Below are 23,723 nucleotides of genomic sequence, written 5' to 3'. Positions count from 1 at the left end.
ATGGACCGACCACTTCGCCATTTTGATAAAAATATCAGTCACATTAAATAGACTCAGACCCCAGTCTGTACCGAAACCACAAACCGTTAAAGTTTAGAAGGACATCGATCACGCTGAGCTAACGAGCCTACTTGAAAAAACTCGTCCTGACTCAACATTTGATCCAAACTTGGCCACACGACAATTTCAGGAGTGGATAGGTACCGGCACCCACTCCTTAGCCCCAACTAAAAAATTCTCTAGAAATAGAGCAACGCCATCAGCCCCATGGTTTACAGAGGAGCTCCGTATTAAGAGGCAATTCTGTAGAAACAGGGAGAGACATTGGCGCAGATCCTACAGTGCTGAAAACAAGACTAGCTATAAGGAAGCACTCGGACAATACAAAGCCCTTATAGTCGAGACAAAAAAATCCTATTTCACTGAACAAATCAATTCTGCTAAAAACTCAAGTAAAAAACTTTTTGAGATAACTAAGGTTTTAGCGGGAAACACACCGGACCTGAATCCTCCACAATCCCAAGTCTTTTTTGATTCTCTGGCTGATTTCTTTTTCACAAAGGTGAATGATATATATCAAGCATTCTCCACAAAAACAGTAATCAGCCCCCCCACATCTAACAACGGGACTAACAATATCAAACTTTCTCAGTTCTTAGACCTTGGAGAAACACAAATCAAGGAAATAACGGCCACAATCAAATCAGGCTCAGCATTAGATCCTTGCCCTCTAAAAGTCATTCGTCCGATCATGGACTATCTCTCCCCTGACATTGTATCAATCTGCAACACAATGTTTCAGAACTGGGATATACCTAGACTCCCTTAAAAACACCTTGGTCAAACCCCTCCTTAAGAAAGCTAATCTGGACAAGGACCAACCAAAAAACTACTGCCCCATAGCCAGTCTCCCCTTTTTAGCCAAGGTAGTGAAAAAGGCTACGAACTCACAACTCTCAGAGTTCATAGAAAAACATCAACTACTGGACAACACCCAATTTGGTTTCCGCAAGTTCCATGGAACCGAAACTGCCTTAATAAAAGCTACAGAGGACATAAGAGTGATCGGGGACCAGGGAGGTACAGCAATACTTGTACTTCTCGATCTGTCGGCGGCCTTCGACACGGTCGACCACAAGATCCTGGTCGACCGTGCCAAAAACCTGGGCATCCGCCACATGGCTAGAAATCTTCTTTCCTCCTTCTTGGCCGGTAGATCACAGGTGGTCACACTGGGGCCCTTCCAATCGCACAAGCTGTCACTACCGTGTGGGGTTCCCCAAGGCTCATCCCTTAGTCCGACACTATTCAATATCTACGTGTCGGACCGGGCCTCTGTCATCAAGGCCTATGGGATGAGCCTTACCTCGTACGCGGATGACACCCAGCTTGTGTTGGCCATCAACGGGAATGGAGACAAGGTAGCTGAAAACTTCCAAGAGTGCATGCGGGCGATCGGTGAGTGGATGGCCTCTAACTGCCTAAAGTTAAATGCTGAAAAAACGGAGGTCATCATATTTGGACTTCTCTCCCCCGGACGGTCAAACACCTGGTGGCCCCCTACCCACGGAACACAACCTACACCAGCCATCACCGTCAGAAATCTGGGGGGTGATTTTTGACGATAAATTAAATTTCATGGCCCACTCAAATAAAATAGCAGCAACAGCCCATCACAAACTTAGGCTGATCAAGAAAATCATGCCGTTTCTACCAACCTCAGCAGGTAAGACGCTGGTAAGCGCCCTCGTGCTGTAATCTCTTGACTATTGTAACGGCTTATTCATCAACACCCAAGCAAGAGTGACCAACAAAATTCAGACCATCCAGAATGCTGCAGCCCGCCTCTTGTCTGGAATCCCAAAGTTCTCACCAATCTCTGAGACTATACGAAATCTGCATTGGCTCACGATTCGAAACAGGATCAAGTTTAAAGCGCTGTGCATACTCTATGAAGCACTGCACAACTGTGGTCCACATTTCCTGAAATCCCATCTCAGATACCAGTCCTCCATAAGACCGCTCCGATCTAACAACCTTAAAATCCTTCAAATACCACGAACAAAAACAGTTAACTGGGGGGATAGACGCTTCCTTGTGGCAGCTCCCAGGTTATGGAACTCCCTGCCAGCTTCCATCAAAGACAGCCCATCCCTGATGCATTTCCGCAGAAAGATAAAGACCTGGCTGTTTTATCAAGAATAGTTTCCGGCCTAACCTCGGGAATACATTCAAAGTTTCTAGCGCCGAGACGCCTACGGGCAATTGTACGCGCTGTATAAATCTCAAAAATAAATAAAATAAATAAATATTTTTGCTGCTGGATCAATTATGAATATTTTATATTACTTTTTAACACATAACATGACACAAAATAACATAACATACCAAGTATTTGTAAAAGGCATGTTCACCCAGAATGGTGTCTTGGAGCTGAAATAACAGATGCTCATGTTCGGCATTATATAAAGGGGGGTGGCAAAAGAAATACTTTTTCATATTTTACGTTATTATAATAACTTTTTACTATTGTTTACATTGGATACATGTAGAGCATACAAGCGTTGTATATTTCCTGAAGACCTGATTAATTATTCTGAGAGGCTCCTATTTTGAGCTTTTATGCTGCAACTCCTCACCAGAGTACACATAAGTTAAAACTAGTTATAGAGAAGTTGGCATCAGTTCCTAAATGCTTTGTTGCAACGTAATCAATAACACGTGATTGTTGATAATCAATTCAAAATATTGTCTCTTCTTCCTAGTATATCATCTCTGGAGCATTGTCTGTTGACGCAGAGAAAAAGGGCACCCGGAGCCTGGTGAGTTACAATACATACTATAACTTGACTTTAGCAAAGATGAGGGCTTCCTGGTTCCACGTAGAGGGTTTTTAAAATGTTAAGGGATTCTCTAGTCACTTGCAAGTGTCTCTGGTATGGATTTCCAGATGCAGGAAGAGACTGGAAGCAGCACTGCCATTAAAATCTTTGAGATGGCCCGGTTTGGGACCTTTGTATGTGTGCACTTCTGTGCATTGCTGCAAATGCACAGGCCAGTTGTTGCATTTGCATTTTGCAAGAGAATGCAACCGCGATCCCTATGCAACACTTCAATATTCTCTTTCAAAAGATCTTCTTTCCTATAGGAGACATTTTCAGCCTTATTTAGAGTTTAGCAGACAGGATACTCCATCACACTGTACTTGTAATAAGATACACTGCACATGTAATAGGATACAATGCATTTGTAATAGGATACACTGTACTTGTGATAATATGCTCTGTAATTGTAATATGAGGGGACGGGGGACCTGATGTACAACCATTCCCATTAGCGAGTCCCTGGGACCACTGACTGCCCTTAAAACATGTTTTTGGAGCCAGTCACAAATAGGAAGGGGTCCCCTCGGACCCCTTCCCATTTGAGACTCCATTATCACCCTCTTTAAAAGGGTGGTAATTTGCGAGTGTTTTGCACCCGCACTTGTGATTGCAAAACATTGGTACATGGCTTTGCAGTTGCTATTAGGAAGGGAACGCTCCTTCCTAATAACAAGTCACAAATCTTAATTAGAGAGTCGCAAATTAATTGTAACTCTCTAATTAGGATTTGTACATGGCCTTTTGGTGTTTTGCATGCGCAAACAGGTGGCCATCCCAGCAGGTTGGAGTTATTATTTGGATCCTCACTATGTCCTGACTTTTTGATCTTCCATTAGGATTGCAGCTTCCATTTAACTTCATTGATTATCGGTTCTTGTGGCTGTCCACCCCGCCTTTTTACAGTCCTTAAGAAATGCTGCTGTGACGAATATCACTGCACTGTTTCCAGGGTCGAAACGTCGATGTGATTGTCATACATGTCTATACAGTTTTCTTGACCTTAACTTTAAATCACTATTGGGTCTTGCATTCATGTTAAAAAACAGAGGACAGGACAGAAATTTCTTTTAGATGAATCTTTATGTCACCTATGTATTTCATGTGTATAGTGCACCTTTGACTTTACTAGTCACCTGTTAGACCTGGTACCTTGGTGTGGGTCTCCTTCCATTTTTGCTATTGTCTCTTGTTTTTGCTGGTGTTAGATGCTTTGGGCACTGTGCCACTGCTGTCCACAGTGCAAGTGCTCCCTATTGTAAATTGATGTATGGATTAGTGATTCCATTATTGGCTGGTTTGGTTTATCTGTCACACCCTAGTACAGTGCACCAGGAGTGCCCAGGGCTTATAATCCAAATGCTGCTGATGGGCTTTCAGCACTGGTTGTGCCACCCACAGAAGCAGCCTGTAAAAGTGTGTCTCAGGGCTGCCATTGAAGAGCCTGTGTGCAGTCTGGTACTGCCATGTTGACTGAGCACATGCACACACTTAAGTCAGTCCCTAAACCTTCCCTTTTCTTCATATTTTTCTTGGTAGGCCCAAGGGCAGGGTGCATTGTAAGTGTAAGGTAGGACAAGCCCTTATGTGTGTGGCATGTCCTAATAGTGAATTACAGCCATTTTTTCGTTTTTCACTATTGCAAGGCTACCTATTCCCCTTAGGCCAGAATGGGCAGTTTGATTATTGCATCTTATAATCCTAAGTGACTCAGGGATCTAGGTGGAAATTCAAGTTTAGTATGCCTGAACTCAGAATGATAAAATGCATCTTTTAGTGAAGTTGGTTTTAACATTCTGTGTTTGAAAATACCACTTTTAGAAAGTAGATATTTTCTTGTCTAACTATCCAAGCCTGCCTCTGCTAGGTTGTGTATTCCTTGTCTGGAGTTTGAGTGACAGGGGCTGGGGGATTCTAGGAACGGGGTGAGTAAGCCCAGTGGTGATTAGAGAGATCTGTATCTAGATGGGAGGGAGGAGTTGCACCTGGTACCTGAATAGGGCTGTGCCTTCCCTCCACAATTCTGGCACAAATATGGTGACAATCACATAGAGATGCTGCACTGTGAAAGGAAAGAAGAAGTCATGTAAACAGAGTGCTCCAGGACTGACCGGAACTGGTTTGGACTAGGCAAATGCCTCTCTGCCTTCAGAGAACAAAGAGAAACTGTGTATAAAAGAGAGAACCTAAACCTCAGAGAATCAGATCACTTTTGGACAACAAAAAGAATCCTTTGCTGTGGAGTGGAACCGGATAAACTGAGGAGAGGCTATCCCTAAGCTGAAGTGCTGCTTGAGGGATTGGCCTGCAGTGGTTACCTGACTGCCAAAGAAAGGAGAGAGGAACTATGGGCCTTATTCACAGAATGAACTTAAGCCTCAATCCTAAACTTACTACTATTTTGGTATTCACAGAATGCACTTACTACTTTTGGCATTCACAGAATGTACTTACTACTTTTGGTATTCACAGAATGAACTTACTACTTTTGGTATTCACAGAAGTTAGGATTTTGTCTTAAGTCTGTCTTAAGTCTGTTTTAAGTTTGTCTTAAGTCTGTCTTAAGTCTGTTTTAAGACTAACTTAAGACAAAATCCTAACTTCTGTGAATACCAAAAGTAGTAAGTTCATTCTGTGAATGCCAAAAGTAGTAAGTGCATTCTGTGAATACCAAAATAGTAGTAAGTTTAGGATTGAGTCTTAAGTTCATTCTGTGAACCGGGCCCTTTGTGTGTACTTTCATCAACTTGTAAGGATCTCTAAGGGCTTGAGAACAGAGCTTGCTTCCTGCTGAAGTCTCAGGGACAACAGACTTCACCCACAGTCTCCCCAAGAGTTCTTTTGAAGTGCCTGCAGTTGTGCTGGACTTTTCGAGGATTTGTGTTTCGCAAGGAGATGGAAGCACAACTCAAGAACAGGAAGCATGTTACCGAACTGCCGCTTCACAACACAATGTGCCTCACATCGCTGGAGAAGAGGGTCGACGTCAGAGCAGACACCGCTGCATCACCGGGAAGCGTGTCGCAGAGGAATTGTTGAGTCATCGCAGGTCCACCGTGGCACTTTCATCACCAGGAGAAGAGGATCGATGTCGAAGCAGACGCTGCCGCATCACTGGGAAGTGTGCCGCAGGGTGTGTCGCAGCTCATCGCCCGAGAAGAGAATTGACGTCGCATCAGACGCTGACGCATCTCCGAGAAGCGTGTCGCAGGGCCTGTCGTGGCTCATCGCGGGAGAAGAAGATCGACATCGCAGCAGATGCCGCCACATCACCAGGAAGAGTGTTGCAAGGCCTGTCACGGCTTGCATCATTGTGGATGCAAATCGCATCACCAGGGGTGAGGATTGACGTCGCAGTGTTGCAGGCATTCTGCTCAGACACAGAACTGTGCACAGAGACCCAGGAAAACAGTGAGTTGTGGTAGACCAAAAAAGCTCACCTCAATACCTATAACCCCTAACCGACTAGCATCAGTGTCACAGTAGCTCTTCGTCCTATAGCAAAGGTACCAATGATTAGACAACCCAGAACATGCGGCTTAGGTTACTCTCAGGAATGGTGGGAATCAAGAACCCTCTTTCATTATATTCTCATACCAGTCCACAACATGGGTAAAGAAAGAGACACAATAAAGTTTAAAATATTTATTTTAATGCCGTGCTCTAAGATGCAGTATTTTTGCGAGCATAAGCAGACATATGATTAAAAATAATACAATCAGCATTGTTACAACTCCATAAAACACAAAAGGAGAAATCATATCATAATGATGGTGGGAACAGGTTATATAGCACTTAATATGCCACCCTCCCTAGCTAGGAACTATGGGACATATTACCAACAGTTAGCGATATTTATCGCTAACTGAGCTTAGCGTTAGTTTTTTTAATGCCGCGCTTCGCTCAATATTATCGCTGAAACAACGTCCTATTACCAAAAGTTATCTCAAAAGTGATAATATTGCAGGCGTTAGCGTGAATATCGCTGGAAACCCAGCGGTGTTCACGCATTAGCGTGCAAATGCTGTTAGCCAAGTTATCCACCTCCCATTGGATAACATGGCTAAGAACTGGTATTTGCAGGCGTTAGCGTTTGGCAATATCCGCGCTTAGCGCAAATATTTCCGTTGCTTCACCCTTCTTGGTAATAGGCGATAGCGATGTTAGCGACTGTTGTCAGTCGCTAGCGGGTTGGTTACCCCCACTTTGCATGTCATTAGCAATAAATATCGCTGACATGCAAAGCGGGCCCCAAACCGCTTGCTATCGCCTACAAGCTGTCGCTAACTGGTGTTGGCGACAGCTTGGTAATAGGGCGATGGAATTATCGTTGCTTAGCGGCCGAAAAAACGGCAGCTAAAGCGGCGATAATTCAATATCGCCACCCTTGGTAATATGCCCCAATGTTTATCAAATATTAAAGGTCTGTTAGGCTTGAATAGGGGACCCCATACCTCCAAGATCAGCAGAAGTGAATCACATCAGGATCTGCAATAGCTCTCTGTCTCTCTGGAAACAGGCTTCCTTCAGAGTGTCTTAAACATGCATGCAGTGTGATATTAAAGATGCAAGGATTTCAGCTAGCTGTAGCTGCGTGCATATTATGTCTAGTGCATGAGTCGATCAGCCCGAACAACACCGAACATTGTTTTGATAACCTTGGAGGCTTCAGCACTCACTGTGCAGACTAGGGTTGAGCTGTAAGTCTAGGGACGTTGAAAACAAGCTATTCCCATGTGAAGCAATTCATGCAGCCTAACTTACAACAACAGTTACATATAGTGTTGTGTGCAAAAGCAGCAAAAATGTAAAATGACGTTTAAACTTGTAATAAGCCTATGCAAACATACCAATGTGCGCAAGTAAGGCCCAGCCCTCACTACAGCAGCAGACGCCGCCTCATCACTGCGAAGCATGTCTATGGGTTACTGCATTCCCTAAGTTCAGGTGCACCAGACCATTATTCTAAGTTAAAGAGACATATACATCCATCACCCTTTTTTTCAACACTTGAATGGATGAATTATGTCAACAGTGTTAGATAGGAAATGAAAGAAAAAGGAAAAGAATAGAAGAAGCTTGAAACATAATGGAGTTAAAAGTTACATATATTTGATTATTCATCATGGTTTCGTCATCAATCAATGAATCAAGTGGATTTATATAATGCTACTAACCACCCCTGTGAGTATCCAGGCACTTGAAGGTCATGATGGTTCAGGTGACTCAGTCAAACAGCCGGGTCTTGACTGCTCACTGTAATTCCAGGAGGGAGGTGGGGGTCCGTAGCTGCAGAGGGAGGTCATTCCAGGTTTTCACATTGAGGTAGGGATAGGAGCGTCCTTTGCTGTTCCTTTGGAGTGGGCGAGTGAGAGGGAGGCAGAGTGTAGTTGACTGGTAAGGTGGTGGAAATTCAGGTGATGATTGATGTAGGAGTGTCCTTGGTTGTGCAGGGCTTTGTAGGCATGGATCATCAGCTTGAATTGGCATTTCTTCTGTATAGGGAGCCGGTGGACTTTCCTGAGCCTCCTCAAGCTTCCTCAAGCTTAACACAGACAGGACCGAAGTCCTCCTTCTGGGATCCACCTTTGCTGCCTCGATTGACTCCTGGTCAACCAAAGCGCTCGGCGCCCACCCAGCCCCAAACCCACGGACCAGGCACAAAACCTCAGCATCATCCTGGACTCGAATGAATGAATTTATTGTTTCAATTAATTAAAATTATCACAAGAGAGACTGGGAGGAGATCTCTCCATCCAATTGGTTTCTTCAGTCATGAATAATACATAATCATTTCATTTGACAAGTCTGTTATTTATGTCTAGAGCATGATCAATTCATTAAATAAATCTAGTAGTCACAGTACTAAATCCATACTAATATAATAAAGAGAGAGACCAAACCTTTGAGGCGGGTAATCTCAGGAACCACAGCACCAATCACAACACCCAATACAGCGTTGGAAAGGGCAGTTGCAGCAGAAGGACATAGGCTATGCAGACGCCCACCATATACATTTAAAAAGTTAAAGAACCGTGACAGCAAAGTAGTCCCTTGTGGGCGTGTCTGCATTGTGCTGTGGGGGCGTGACAAATGCTGGGGGCATGTGGTATGTTCCACCCTTTGGGCTGGTCTGTTCCCGTGAGGCACAGGGTCAAGGCTGATTTGCATATGGCCATGTCTGAACTGGGGTGGTGTGGAGTGCAAAACAACGATGGATTTAGGGCCAGATCTCTGTACTGGGGTGAATGTATGACATTGTTCTGCATTCTGTCCATCAACTGTTGTTTTTGCATTTGTCACCCCGAGTGGAATGGGTATGCTCAGATGTGAGTGCCACGCCCCTAGAGTCAAGCTATCCTGATTGAAAACGGTTGATAGCCAGAAATTGGTCCTAGCATGTGTGAGTCAGATCCAGGAAAGACATGGCTTAGCAGTTCAAAGGGCCTGGAATATTTCTCTTAGGCACAGGGTCATGGCTGAGGAGGTGTGGAGTGCAAAAAAAATTATGGATTCTGGCAAAGATCTCTGTATTGGGGTGAACGTATGAGATTGATCTGCATTCTGTCCATCATCTGTTGTTTATACAATCTGCACTTCATGCCATGTCTGATATACCGTGCTGGTGGTGTGGGTGGCTGCGGGGCGCGCGTCGTGTCAAATATTTCATTGTTTTTTCTTCCCAGGTTCTGCACATTCCAGCTCCGGGTGTTCACCCTGCTCCCTTTAAATACCTCTGCACCCCATAATCAAAACCCACCCTTACTCCTCTAAATACCCAACACCCTTAAGCACTAACCCATCTTAACCCTATAAATATACCCTGTACCCCAAAACCCAAACCTATAACTAAATCCTAAAAATACCCCTGTACCCCAAAACCCAAACCTACCCCTGAACCCAAAAATACCTCTGTACCCCAAAACCCAAACCTAGCCCGAACCCTTAAAATACCCCTGTACCCCAAAACCCAAACCTACCCCTGAACCCTAAAAATACCCCTGCACCCCAAAACCCAAACCTAGCCCTGAACCATAAAAATAAAACTGTACCCCAAAACGCAAACCTACCCCTGAACCCTAAAATACCCCTGTACCCCAAAACCCAAACCTAGCCCTGAACCCTAAAAATACCCCTGTACCCCAAAACTCAAACCTAGCCCTGAACCCTTAAAATACCCCTGTACCCCAAAGCCCAAAACTACCCCTGAATCTTAAAAATACCCCTATACCCCAAAACCCAAACCTAGCCCTGAACCCTAAAAATACGCCTGTACCCCAAAACCCATACCTATGCCTAAACGCTAAAACTACCCCTGTACCCCATAACCCAAAACTATATCTGAACCCTTAAAATACCCAAACACCCCAAAACATATACCTCAGTACCCCAAAACATATACCCCTATACCTATACTTACCTTATCCGAACATTTAAAAAAACATGCTTTTACCATTCATGCATTTACAACTAATTTCATTGTAAATTTATGCGTGGTAAAAGCATATAACATGTAATGCCATGCGTTAAAATGGCCTTGCGGAGTCATGGTACTTTCATAATGAAAGTATGCGGAGTGATGGTCTGCGGAAAGAAAGTTGCAGAATGATGGGTGTTTACCCTCCCCCGGTAAGCGCATTGGTGGCACGGCGGCCCACATCTCCAGCAACATACTCATATTTTTTCAACACCGATTTGAAAAATGCACAGGTTTCTCTCATTGATGGCCAGCACCGACATACACTTTTAGACACACCTCCCGCCACAAGTTCTAAAATTGCGAACTTTAGAGCTGGGGAGCTACGTTTGAATCCCGGCATCAGGTCAACATCCTGTGATTCCAGGCAAATTGCTTTGTCTCCCCGTGCCTACCACAAATTAATGTTTTCTTCTGCAATGGAAATTGTGCTCATGCCACATTGTCGAGTTCGCGCTATATAATATTGCAAGGAAAAATAAAGTAAGGAAACTCGAGTTCACACACTACTGAACGCGCACTCTTAAGTGCATCAGCAGTGCACTGTGAATCGGAGCGTTTCACAGGCCTGTCACAGAAAAGAAATGCTATCAAAACGAAGTCCTACAAAACAATATACTACTGGCCGACAGCAATTCATACCCGGACAACGTCGGGACGGGCTGCTAGTAATATAATAAAGAGAGAGCCCAAACCTTTGAGGCGGGTAATCTCAGGAACCACAGCACCAATCACAACACCCAATACAGCGTTGGAAAGGGCAGTTGCAGCAGAAGGACATAGGCTATGCAGACGCCCACCAAATACATTAAAAAAGTTAAAGAACCGTGACAGCAAAGTAGTCCCTTGTGGGCGTGTCTGCGTTGTGCTGTGGGGGCGTGACAAATGCTGGGGGCATGTGGTATGTTCCACCCTTTGGGCTGGTCTGTTCCCATGAGGCACAGGGTCAAGGCTGATTTGCATATAGCCATGTCTGAACTGGGGTGGTGCGGAGTGCAAAACAACGATGGATTTAGGGCCAGATCTCTGTACTGGGATGAATGTATGACATTGTTCTGTATTCTGTCCATCAACTGTTGTTTTTGCATTTGTCACCCCGAGTGGGATGGGTATGCTCAGACGTGAGTGCCATGCTCTCCACGCCACTAGAGTCAAGCTATCCTGATTGATAACGGTTGATAGCCAGAAATTGGTCCTAGCATGTGTGGGTCAGATCCAGGAAAGACATGGCTTAGCAGTTCAAAGGGCCTGGAATGTTTCTCTTAGGCACAGGTTCATGGCTGAGGAGGTGTGGAGTGCAAAAAAAATGATGGATTTTGGCCCAGATCTCTGTATTGGGGTGAACGTATGAGATTGTACTGCATTCTGTCCATCAACTGTTGTTTATACAATCTGCACTTCATGCCATGTCTCATATACCGTGCTGGGGGTGTGGGCGGCTGCGGGGTGCGCGTCGTGTTAAATATTTCATTGTTTTTTCTTCCCAGGTTCTGCACATTCCAGCTCCGGGTGTTCACCCTGCTCCCTTTAAATACCTCTGCACCCCATAATCAAAACCCACCCTTACTCCTTTAAATACCCCAACACCCTTAAACACTAACCCATCTTAACCCTAAATATACCCTGTACCCCAAAACCCAAACCTATACCTGAAACCTAAAAATACCCCTGTCCCCCAAAAACCAAACCTACCCCTGAACCCAAAAATACCTCGGTACCCCAAAGCCCAAACCTAGCCCGAACCCTTAAAATACCCCTGTACCCCAAAACCCAAACCTACCCCTGAACCCTAAAAATACCCCTGCACCCCAAAACCCAAACCTAGCCCTGAACCATAAAAATAACCCTGTACCCCAAAATGCAAACCTACCCCTGAACCCTAAAATACCCCTGTACCCCAAAACCCAAACCTAGCCCTGAACCCTAAAAATATCCCTGTACCCCAAAACTCAAACCTAGCCCTGAACCCTTAAAATACCCCTGTACCCCAAAGCCCAAAACTACCCCTGAACCTTAAAAATACCCCTATACCCCAAAACCCAAACCTAGCCCTGAACCCTAAAAATACGCCTGTACCCCAAAACCCAAAACTATATCTGAACCCTTAAAATACCCAAACACCCCAAAACATATACCTCAGTACCCCAAAACATATACCCCTATACCTATACTTACCTTATCTGAACATTTAAAAAAAACATGCTTTTACCATTCATGCATTTACAACGAATTTCATTGTAAATGTATGCGTGGTAAAAGCATATAACATGTAATGCCATGCGTTATAAAGGCCTTGCGGAGTCATGGTACTTTCATAATGAAAGTATGCGGAGTGATGGTCTGCGGAAAGAAAGTTGGAGAATAATGGGTGTTTACCCTCCCCCGGTAAGTGCATTGGTGGCACGGCGGCCCACATCTCCAGCAACATACTCATATATTTTCACCACCGATTTGAAAAATGCACAGGTCTCTCTCATTGATGGCCAGCACCGACATACACTTTTAGACACACCTCCCGCCACAAGTTCTAGAATTCCGAACTTTAGAGCTGGGGAGCTACGATCGAATCTCGGCATCAGCTCAACATCCTGTGATTCCAGGCAAATTGCTTTGTCTCCCCGTGCCTACCACAAATTAATGTGTTCTTCTGTAATGTAAATTGTGCTCATGCCATGTTGTCGAGTTCGCGCTTTATAATATTGCAAGGAAAAGTAAGGTAAGAAAACTCGAGTTCACACACTACTGAATGCGCACTCTTAAGTGCATCAGCAGTGCACTGTGAATCGGAGCGTTTCACAGGCCTGTCACAGATAAGAAATGCTATCAAAACGAAATCCTACAAAACAATATACTACTGGCCGGCAGCAATTCATACCCGTACAACGTCGGGACGGGCTGCTAGTAATGAGTAAAAGGTAAAAGGTAGCAGTGAGAAACACTCAATTAAAACTACTATCTGCCTTTAGTCCATGTTTGAGTCTGTTCTTAAAAGTTCTTTCACTTGATGTGCAAATTTCGCTAATATGGCCAGTTACATTGGAATCTCCAAGTTGAAGAGAAATATCATTGCCTCTGTGCAGGTCCATATACCATGTTTTAGAAACAGAGGTTTTAATAAAGTATGACATGCATCATCTAAACAGTGGCATGTGCAAACCAAGTGAACCATAGATTCCTCATACTGATGGCACAGTCTACAAGTGGAGACCTCCTGTAAAGTTTTCCAACGGGAATTGATATCTTTTATTGGCAATACCATCAGCCTTACTGCCAGAATTTAATTTACTTTAAAACTGTCTTGTTTAAGACGGAATCAAGGTATGGCTGTCTCAAAAGAAACTAGCTAATGGACTCCTCGCTCTCAATGAACCGCCAAATCAACGCCATTTTGTCCTCCTGCTTCCACGTGCTCCTCCTGTTTCTTAGGACATCAAATGGATCCCCACTGAGTCCAGAAAAATGGTCATTCATGCGCTTGTCAGAAGCAGACTCGACTATGTAAAAGCACTCTAAGCCGGCACCACCCATAAACTCCTAAAGAAACTGCAGAACTTTCATAACGCCTTCGCCAGACTTATCCTAAATGTCCCACGCCCTAGCCACAATACTGGCCACCTGAGAGACCTTCACTGCCTACCTATCAACAAAAGAACTAACTTCAAAATCCTCGCACACACCAACAAAACCCTCCACATTGACAGACCTGCATATCTCAAGCATCGCCTCTCCTTCTACACACCCACCAGACATCTCTGTTCCGCCCAACTGGTCCTGGCCACCCTCCCACAGATCTGCAAGACCACAGCTGGAGGAAGATCTTTCTTCTACTTCGTGGCAAATACCTGGAACTCCCTGCTTTTGCACGGCAGGCAATCACCATCACTGCCGCAATTCAGGAAGGACCTCAAGACCTGGCTATTCGACTAAACCACAGATCCACCCCACACACCTTCAGACCCTCACCCGTGAATAGTCGTGCTCTGTAAGAACCCTGATTGATTTATTGAGGTGGGGGTGATATGGGTCCATCTGGAGACCCATATCCATCTGGGGAGCTTTAGGATAAGTCTGGTAGTGGAGTTATGTATTTTCTAGGGTCTCTGCAGAAGGTGTTTGGTGATCCCAGCATAGAGTGCTTTGTGGCTGGTAATTTAGGCCCGAGTGACGGTATGTCTGGTGTTCAGGGGGAGCCATGTGAAGACTTTACATAACATGCGAAGTGTGCGAAAGAAGGCAAAGGCAACTGCATTTATTTGAGACTTCATAGTCGTTTGCTGGCCAGGATTATGCAGAGGTTTCTGGTGTGGTCAGTCGGTTTGAGTGATGGTCCTAGTTCTGAGGGCCGCCAGGAGTCGTTTCAGGGGGAGGTGTTGCCGAAGATCATCCCTTTCTTTTTATCCATGGCATTTGTCCTTCATCCAGTGGGCAATGCTAGTCATGCACCTGTGGAAGCTAATTCTTGTGTTAGCGGGATCTTCTGAGAGTGAGAAGATGAGCTGGGTGTCTTCTGCGTAGGATATGATGTTTAGTCCGTGGGATCTGACAATGTTGGCAAAGGGTGTCATGTAGGTGTTGAAAAGGTTAGGGTTGAGGGACGATCTCTGAGGGACAACGCAGATGATGTGTTTGGGTTCGGAAGTGAATGGAGGTAGGTGGACCTTCTGCGTTCTGGTGATTAAGGAGGCGATCCACTTGTGGGATTTCCCTTGGATACCGATGTGATGCAGGCTTCTGATCTAGGATGTGATGAGAAACGGTGTCAACGGCTACTGAAAGGTCAAGGAAGATCAGAGTCACTGTTTCTCCCTGGTTGAAGAAGGCTCTGATGTTATTGGTTGCTGCGATCAAGGCAGTCTCTGTGCTGTGGTTAGCACTGAACCCAGATTGGGAGAAGTCTAAGAGAAGGTTATGCTCCAGATATTTTGTGGTACAAAAGGGGGTGGTAATGGACGGAGCATCTGAACCAATCAAACACTCACACCCAGTCAAAAGATCTGGGTTTAATCCATCACCGTTCTTTAGCCCACTCTGCCAACCCAGTTCAGACATGGCTATATGCAACTCAGTCTGACACTGTGCCTCATGGGAACAGTCCAGCCTGAACTGCCAAGCCATGTCTTCCCCGGCCCGGAAACAAGCTTCCGAGGACCGGTTTCTGGCATTCCAGCCGTCTTCAGCCCGGCTTGCTTGAATCCAGTGGCAAAGTGAGCAAGGGACTCACGTCTGAGCATACCCTGCCACACTTATGGCGGCCAAAAGCGGTACAAAAGGGGGTGGTAATGGACGGAGCATCTGAACCAATCAAACAATCACACCCAGTCAAAAGATCTGGGTTTAATCCATCACCGTTTTTTAGCCCACTCTGCCACCCCAGTTCAGACATGGCTATATGCAACTCAGTCTGACACTGGGTCTCATGGGAACAGTCCAGCCTGAACTGCCAAGCCATGCCTTCCCTGGACCGGAAACAAGCTTCCGAGGACCGGTTTCTGGCATTCCAGAAGTCTTCAGCCCGGCTTGCTTGAATCCAGTGGCAAAGTGAGCAAGGGACTCACGTCTGAGCATACCCTGCTACACTTATGGCGGCCAAAAGCAGTACAAAAGGGGGTGGTAATGGACGGAGCATCTGAACCAATCAAACACTCACACCCAGTCAAAAGATCTGGGTTTAATCCATCACCGTTCTTTAGCCCACTCTGCCACCCCAGTTCAGACATGGCTATATGCAAATCAGTCTGACCCTGTGCCTCATGGGAACAGTCCAGCACGAACTGCCAAGCATGCCTTCCCTGGACCGGAAACAAGCTTCTGAGGACCGTTTTTTGGCATTCCAGCCGTCTTCAGTCCGGCTTGCTTGAATCCAGTGGCAAAGTGAGCAAGGGACTCACGTCTGAGCATACCCTGCCACACTTATGGCGGCCAAAAGCGGTACAAAATGGGGGTGGTAATGGACGGTGCATCTGAACCAATCAAACACTCACACCCAGTCAAAAGATCTGGGTTTAATCCATCACCGTTCTTTAGCCCACTCTGCCACCCCAGTTCAGACATGGCTATATGCAAATCAGTCTGACACTGTGCCTCATGGGAACAGTCCAGCCCGAACTGCCAAGCCATGCCTTCCCTGGACCGGAAACAAGCTTCCGAGGACCGGTTTCTGGCATTCCAGCCGTCTTCAGCCCGGCTTGCTTGAATCCAGTGGCAAAGTGAGCACGGGACTCACGTCTGAGCATACCCTGCCACACTTATGGCGGCCAAAAGCAGTACAAAAGGGGGTGGTAATGGCCGAAGTATCTGAACCAATCAAACACTCACACCCAGTCAATAGATCCGGGTTTAATCTATCACCGTTCTTTAGCCTACTCTGCCACCCCAGTTCAGACATGGCCAGATATTTTGTGAGTTGTTAGTTGATGGCTTTTTCCAGGACTTTTGTGGGGAAAGGGTGATCAAATGGTAGTTTTTTAATTTGCTCAGGTCGGTGGATGGTTTCTTGAGGAAGGGTTTGATTTCTGCATGTTTCTAGTCTTCGGGAAAGTGGCCATGGCAAGTGAGGAGTTGAAGAGGGTGTTTGGCTCCCTGCTGATCCTGCGGCTTCCAAGGTTAAAAATGTGGTGCTAGGAGGAGTCCATAAGGGCTCCTGAGTGAACAGAGTTCATGATGGTAGTGGTGTCCTGGGAGTCAAGCTGTCCTCATGAGGTAAGTAAGTGGACCATGTTGATTTTGTTGAGTTCCATGAAGGATCTGAGAACTTGGGGTGGTGTTTGAAGTTCTTTTAGATGGTGGTGATTATTGTTGTGGAAAAAGTCAGCAAGTCTGTCACATTCTTCTTGGGAGAGGGTGATGCTCTTTTCTGTAGCTGTGGGGTTGACATACTCTCTGACGATGTTGAAGAGCTCTCTGCTGTGGTTAGATCGGAACTTGATGTGGTCGGCTATGGCCTTCCTCTTTGTCTCTCTCAATAGCCGGCGGTAGAGGTTGAGGGAGATCTTGAATGTGGTCCTGTCTGAGGTGTCCTTGCTTGTGCGTCATCTTCTTTCTAGTTGCTTGCAGTGGATTTTTGCTATTCTCAATACCTTGCTGGCCTGGTGGATCTCCTATGTCTCTAATAAAAGAGAGAGGGACCCCAAAACCAAAGGGATAGGGTTCCACAATTGACGTTAGTCAGAAAGAAATTCCCTTTGGGCGAATTTACAGTAGTACATAAGTACTCACAAACATACAAAAAACTACCAAACACCTCACATATCACAAGGAAGCAATGTAAACAGGTGAAACTTACAATATATGTGAAAACACTCTGGAAGTAATTCAAGTATTAAAACAATTTATTAAACATACATTACATCAATTAAAAACTAAAGATTGGGAAACACATAAAGGACGGTACAATAATCAATAAAAACAACATTCAAGTAAAAAGGAGTTTACAGGGAGAAAGGATTAAACTCAAACAGAAACCATTAATTTTGAATTTCTCCTTAATTTGTAATCCCAGATTAGCTCCTTAGGCGTCGACGCGTTTCGGCGGTGCAATCAATTTAATCCGCCTTCATCAGGACAGTGTATAAATAATGTTTCCCAAATATTTTCTGAAATTTAAATAAGACCAGTCTTAGGCATAATTTATAGGCACAAAAGATCTAGTTAAATGACAGAAATATGAAAGCAAAATCCTTAAAAAACGTAATGTTTCCAGCTCACTATGCTAACACACATATATACATTGCTTCCAGTACAAAAAAACATACATCATAATCATACAAGTATGCTACATTTGTAGCCTGAAGATATTAATTCATCACATTTGGTAAGTACCTCATGATTGAGGGTATTGGACCCATATATTGTTGCCCAAATTAGAATCCAGGAACATATGATTTTCCATTAATAATGATAAACAGAATTACCAAAGCTTAACATAACAGAGGTGGCAAGGACGGAGAACAATGATGTATCACCTACCTCAAACAGGAGATAGATCTAAAAATGTATCATAAGGGGTGTTCAGCCTCCTTATCATCAAGTAGAAATATTCGTCCAGCGAATAATTTTCTTTATGTATTCAAATACCTAGTCAAGAAAAGTGAATATCCTATTTAGTTTATATGAAGGTTGATGATCCCTGTTTGTATACCACTACAGTTGGTTTATCAATATGCCACAGTCGCATGTATCCAACTATTTATCAATGCACGTCCCCTTGCAAAATAGTTGAAACAGTGAACAGGAGCCACTCTTCTCTCCCTTATATTGTTTTGCGCATGTTAATTTGCGCACGTTGATAAAATGATTGTGCCCAGCTTATGTTCGATGTGATACATATAATCGCGCAAAGATAGGGCCAGCTAATTAGTCATGGCAGAATAGAAACCGTGCTGAATGTTTGTTACCGGTTGCTAAACAAATCACGGCAAAACGGGAGATGTCCCAGTGCTATTACAAAAGATGCATTTATATACAAAGAACACTCCTAGTACTTACTATTTAAAAATCAGTGGCATAAGGCGTAAATACGTCTTTCATTGTCATGAAGATCTCCAGCAAAATAACTGGAGGCTGAAAAAATATAGAGACAAGCCATTACTGGCTGAATGCTACACGGTGAGAGGCTATTACTATTCAAATATCATTAGGCATACTTACAAAAAGTTAAAAAGCTAGTTCGAAAGCACGCGGTAATAATAGGTTCCGACTTCCGCTTCTTAATAAAGCATTTTCAGGAATCGGTCACACTACAGGTTCAGGGTTTAGGATTCTGGACCAAGAATACTCGCTGCACGAGGTAATTTCCTCTTAGTCAGCCCTGCATGTTGTGACAAAAAATGAAACAAACACCTTCGTCACAATCGTGCCCTTTTTCCAATAGCGCATTCCTAGCAATAGCACCCATTTAGTTCAATTACCTTAAGCGTGTGGATCACGGACGTCCTGCGTGCTTCTCTTCTCGTCTTCCCGGCTAGCAGCCTTTGCGGAAGACGCGTGAATTTAAATACCGGCAAATCGCGGGTGTTTGTTAGTGACGAAAGCGGAAGTAATAGAGCGGGTGAAAAGACTACCCGTCCTGGTAACCGCGTTAATCGGTAGAAGTAATAATAATACTATAGTAAACCATTTATTTATCATGTATGAGCCTGTTAAAAAATGTTGTCGTGCCGTAAATTTGTATAGTGCTACGAGGATATAATAAAGTATTTGTTTGTATTAATTTGTATTAGTCGACCATCGGATAAAATTAAAGGGTCGATATTGGCTAGGTTGTAATTACCCCAAGTATGGATCATTTGTTTAAACATATTATATAGATAGTAGAGAGACATATGTTTTATTTTCTCATATATACTATGTCTGCTGCTCTTGATGGGAGCAAGGATGTCAGCGCAGTTGGTTAATCTAGGACAAGGGTCTCCAACCTTTTCTGGAATAAGAGCTAATTATGTTCAATGAAAATCATCCAGAGCTACTAATGTTAGTGATCTGATAGTGACCACCCCATCCAAGATTGTCAGCAGTGATCACATCAGTACATTAGGCAGGGGTGCCAGCAGTAAAGTAAAATATCAGTATCAATTTGAAATGCCTCTACATTGGTAATTCATAACAGCTGCACCTGTTATTCCCGTGGCAGAAAAGTGACAGCAAAGTGATAATGTAAGTAGTATTAAGTAATTAATCTCTCCAACTCAAATAATAGCTTTTAATTCATTTTGACAATGTAACCATTTTTTCTCAAACATCAGCATGCGAGTACTGAAAATACACACATTTGCATCAAAAATACATGCTTTTTTAGTTTAGTACTCAAATAATAATCCTAACAAGTAATAGCTTCTATATTAGTAGGTTGGGCTGCCCACAAGAGAGCTACTCACAGGTAGCTGGAGAGCTACTGGTAGTTCACAAGCTACTTGTTACAGACACCTGATCTAGGAGTTCAAGTTTTAGACAGGTTGGTCCAGACTAGATCAGTGTTAGGGCATGATCTGTTGGGGGTCATCAGTCCATTGACTCTCTGATACTTTGCTCCAACTGCGGTAGGGGCACAGGGTGGCTCGGCAATGGAGGAGCGAGGGTTGGAGAAGTTGAAGTGAATAATGGAGTGGCCTGTCTAGGTGAGTTCAGTGATGTGGCTGTACTTGACCCTGTTGATGCAGGTGAAGATGGGGCCCCCTGCATTGTGTATGTGGTCGGTGACGAGTTGGATATGTTCATGCTATTCATACTGTCGAGTAGACTGGCTGTGTTGGTGTTGTTGAGGTCATTGAGGTGAAAATTCGGCTCTCCAAGGAAGATGTAGTCTTTGGAGTCAGTGGTGAGACAGTTGATGAATTTGGGGATGAGGGTGCAGAACCTGGGGTGTGGTCCATGTGATCTGTAGGTGAGGGTACTCAAAGTTCCACGCAATACTCAGATCTTACACAGATCTTAAAGTGATATACTTACAAAGATCTTAAAGTGATATACTACACAATCATCCTTCTTAAAAACAACAACAAAAAAAAAAAAAAAAAAAAAGATATTATTAAGTACAATCAAACAACTCCAAACCTTTAGGTTTTTTAATAATTCTCCCGCTTGACGTTTTGACAACAGATTCATTAGGCACCAAGTTAGGTACATCAGATGACACTTGTAAAGCTTCCTTAACCTGAGAAGTATTCCCAAATATAGAATCACTTTCATGAATGTCAATACCAGATGGTGAATTATTACTGGAGACATCACTATCCTGAGACTCATCCACTGTAATATCCCACCACCAAGATGTAGAATTTTTGCACATCTCTTCATCTTTATTACTTTGAACATCACCATGAGATACTGGTGCAAGACAACTAAAATGCCATACTTCACCATTTTGTAATAAGACAGAATTGTTCATAACCTTAACAACTATTCTAGGTTTACTGTACCTACTCTCACCTTTTGTGGTCTTCCTGGCACTCTTAACTCGAACCCATTGACCTTTGCATAAACTGGCCTCTTTAGTTCCATGTTTGGAATCATAATAGATTTAATTCTTTGTCTGTGAATCCATAATGCTCTTTCTAACTTTAGCTAAATCACAATTAGTCATGCCACTTTTATCCATCCAACCCGGATTGATCTTAGAATGTGGGATTCTACCTCTCATTAATGAAAAGGGGCTTTGATTTGTAGAACCATGAATAGTACTTCTATAAGCCCAAAGTAATTTTTTTTAACTCAACATCCCATGATAGATTACCTTTATTTCCCAACTGTAACACCCCTTTAATATTACGGTTGGCCCTCTCCACAATACCATTTCCACTCGGATGATAAAGAGCAGTAAATCTTTGTTGTGTTCCAGAAGACAGCAAATAATTTTTCATTTCCTGGGACTTGAACTGTACTCAATTATCTGACTAAATATACTTGGGAAAACCTTCCCTCAAGAAAATTTCGTCCAAAAAATTAATCACAGTTTTGGTGTTGATAATACTGACTACACTGATTTCCAACCACCTTGAAAATGTGTCAATCAAAACTAAAATGTACATTTGTACACTATCTTGCCAAATGACTGAGCCCATAAAATCAATAGCTACAACTTCCCAAGGAAGTTTTGGGCAATCAGGTGATGCCAATGGTGGATTAAAGGTTTTAAAAGTTTTGTCAGAAACCTCACACTTTACACAAGATCGAACACACCTTTCAACTTCAACATCCATTTTTGGCCACCAATACAATTCTTTCACACAAAGCTTAGTGCGAGTAATCCCTGAATGTCCTTCATGACATAGATCAATAATTTTTCCTCTCAGATCCTTAGGTGGAACAATCCTATTACCACGTACAACTAACATATCTGAGATACTAAGTTCATCTCGAACTTCCCAGAATCCTCTTAAGTCGTCATTAACAATTTTTTTGTCCATTGACATTTAATAACCAATTGTTTCACAACACACACAATTTGGGCAGAGTTTTCTGCATCTAGCCACTCTTCCTTGCTAAAACTACTCTGAGCACTGTCAAAAGAGATGTGTGCAACACAAAAGTAATTCCACTGATTTTTGTCTAATTCAATCAAAGGCAGGGACATACGACTGAAAAAATGAGCAGTGAAATTTCTTGTGCCAGGAACATAGCAAATGTTATACGTAAAACCTTGTAGTCTCATAGATAATCTAGCTTTTCTGGCTGTGGCATTGGTGAGACTATCCGTTGTTAGTAATTTAGTCAAAGGTTTGGGGTCACACCGAACAGTGAATTTCCTTCCCCACAAAAATTTCCTGAAGTGTTCTAAGGCCCATACTACAGCAAGTGTTTCCCTTTCAACAACTGAATAACGTTCTTCAATAGGGGTAAGGGAACGTGTAGCAAACGCAATGATAACTTCTTCATTGTTATCATTACATTGGGTAAGAACACTGCCTAAGCCTTTGCTGCTGGCATCAGTTGTAACAATGGTACTAGCTCCAGGATCAAAACCTTGTAAACTAGGTGCGTGAGCAATGTCTTTTTTTTATCTCCTCAAAGGATTTTTGACAAAAATTACACCAATTAAACTGTGTTTTGTTTTTCAAAAGAGACCTCATGATATTAGTCTTGTCAGAAAATGTGTCCACAAATGTTGCATTAAATTCTGCAAGACCTAAGAATGATCTCAGATCTTCTTTGGATTTTGGTGCAGGAGCATCTCTGATGGCACTTACCAAACTAGACTTTGGACTTATTCCTGATGAGCTAACCTCGTGTCCAAGGTAAGTGACACTTTTTCTGCAAATTTACATTTTGATGGTTCTGCTGTAACACCTTTACTCTGTAGAATACACATTACATTTCTCAAACGCTCATCATGTATACTTTTGTTTGACCCCATGACCAGGATGTTATCTTGAAAGAATATAACCCCTTGAATATCACCAAATAACTCATGCATAAGCCTCTGAATAACTGCAGCCGTGGACGCAAGTCCGAAAGGCATGCAGCAAAATTGGAAACATCCAAAAGGGATACAAAATGCAGTGAGATGTTTACTCATGGGATGCAGGGAAATCTGATGATATGCACAAGATAAATCGATGGTTGAGAACCATTTAGCTCCTCTGGTTAGAGTAAGCATCTCATCGATCCTGGGGAGAGGAAATTGATCAATTATAATGTTATCATTTAAATACCTTAAATCTATGCACATTCGGATCTTACCATTGGAACGTCTAGTGATCACGATCGGAGAAATTAAATCGGACGCTTCCCCAGGTTCGATTATTCCAGCATTTAACAATTTATCAATTTCTAATTTTACTTCATCACGTGCAATTAGAGGTATTTGACGCACCTTATGAATTTTTGAAACAGCATTAGGTTTGACTCTGATCTTGTGTGAAAAACCTTGG

General features: G+C 43.4%; 1 protein-coding gene across 6 annotated transcripts in view; it reads left to right on the top strand.

Annotated features, from left to right (window-relative positions):
* Window positions 1-23,723, top strand: part of LOC147735029 (membrane-spanning 4-domains subfamily A member 4A-like) — a 316,483-nt gene that overhangs the window by 130,072 nt on the left and 162,688 nt on the right. For all 6 annotated transcript variants that reach the window (XM_086953129.1, XM_086953127.1, XM_086953124.1 and 3 more), the window contains one exon: window positions 2,766-2,822. In XM_086953129.1, coding sequence (XP_086809255.1) covers window positions 2,766-2,822 — 57 coding nt within the window. The remainder of the gene's footprint in view (window positions 1-2,765; window positions 2,823-23,723) is intronic.

This window comes from Lissotriton vulgaris, chromosome 1_2 (genome assembly GCF_964263255.1).
Source record: "Lissotriton vulgaris chromosome 1_2, aLisVul1.2, whole genome shotgun sequence".
Taxonomy (NCBI): Eukaryota; Metazoa; Chordata; class Amphibia; order Caudata; family Salamandridae; genus Lissotriton; species Lissotriton vulgaris.
This window is presented reverse-complemented; position numbering and strand designations above follow the sequence as displayed.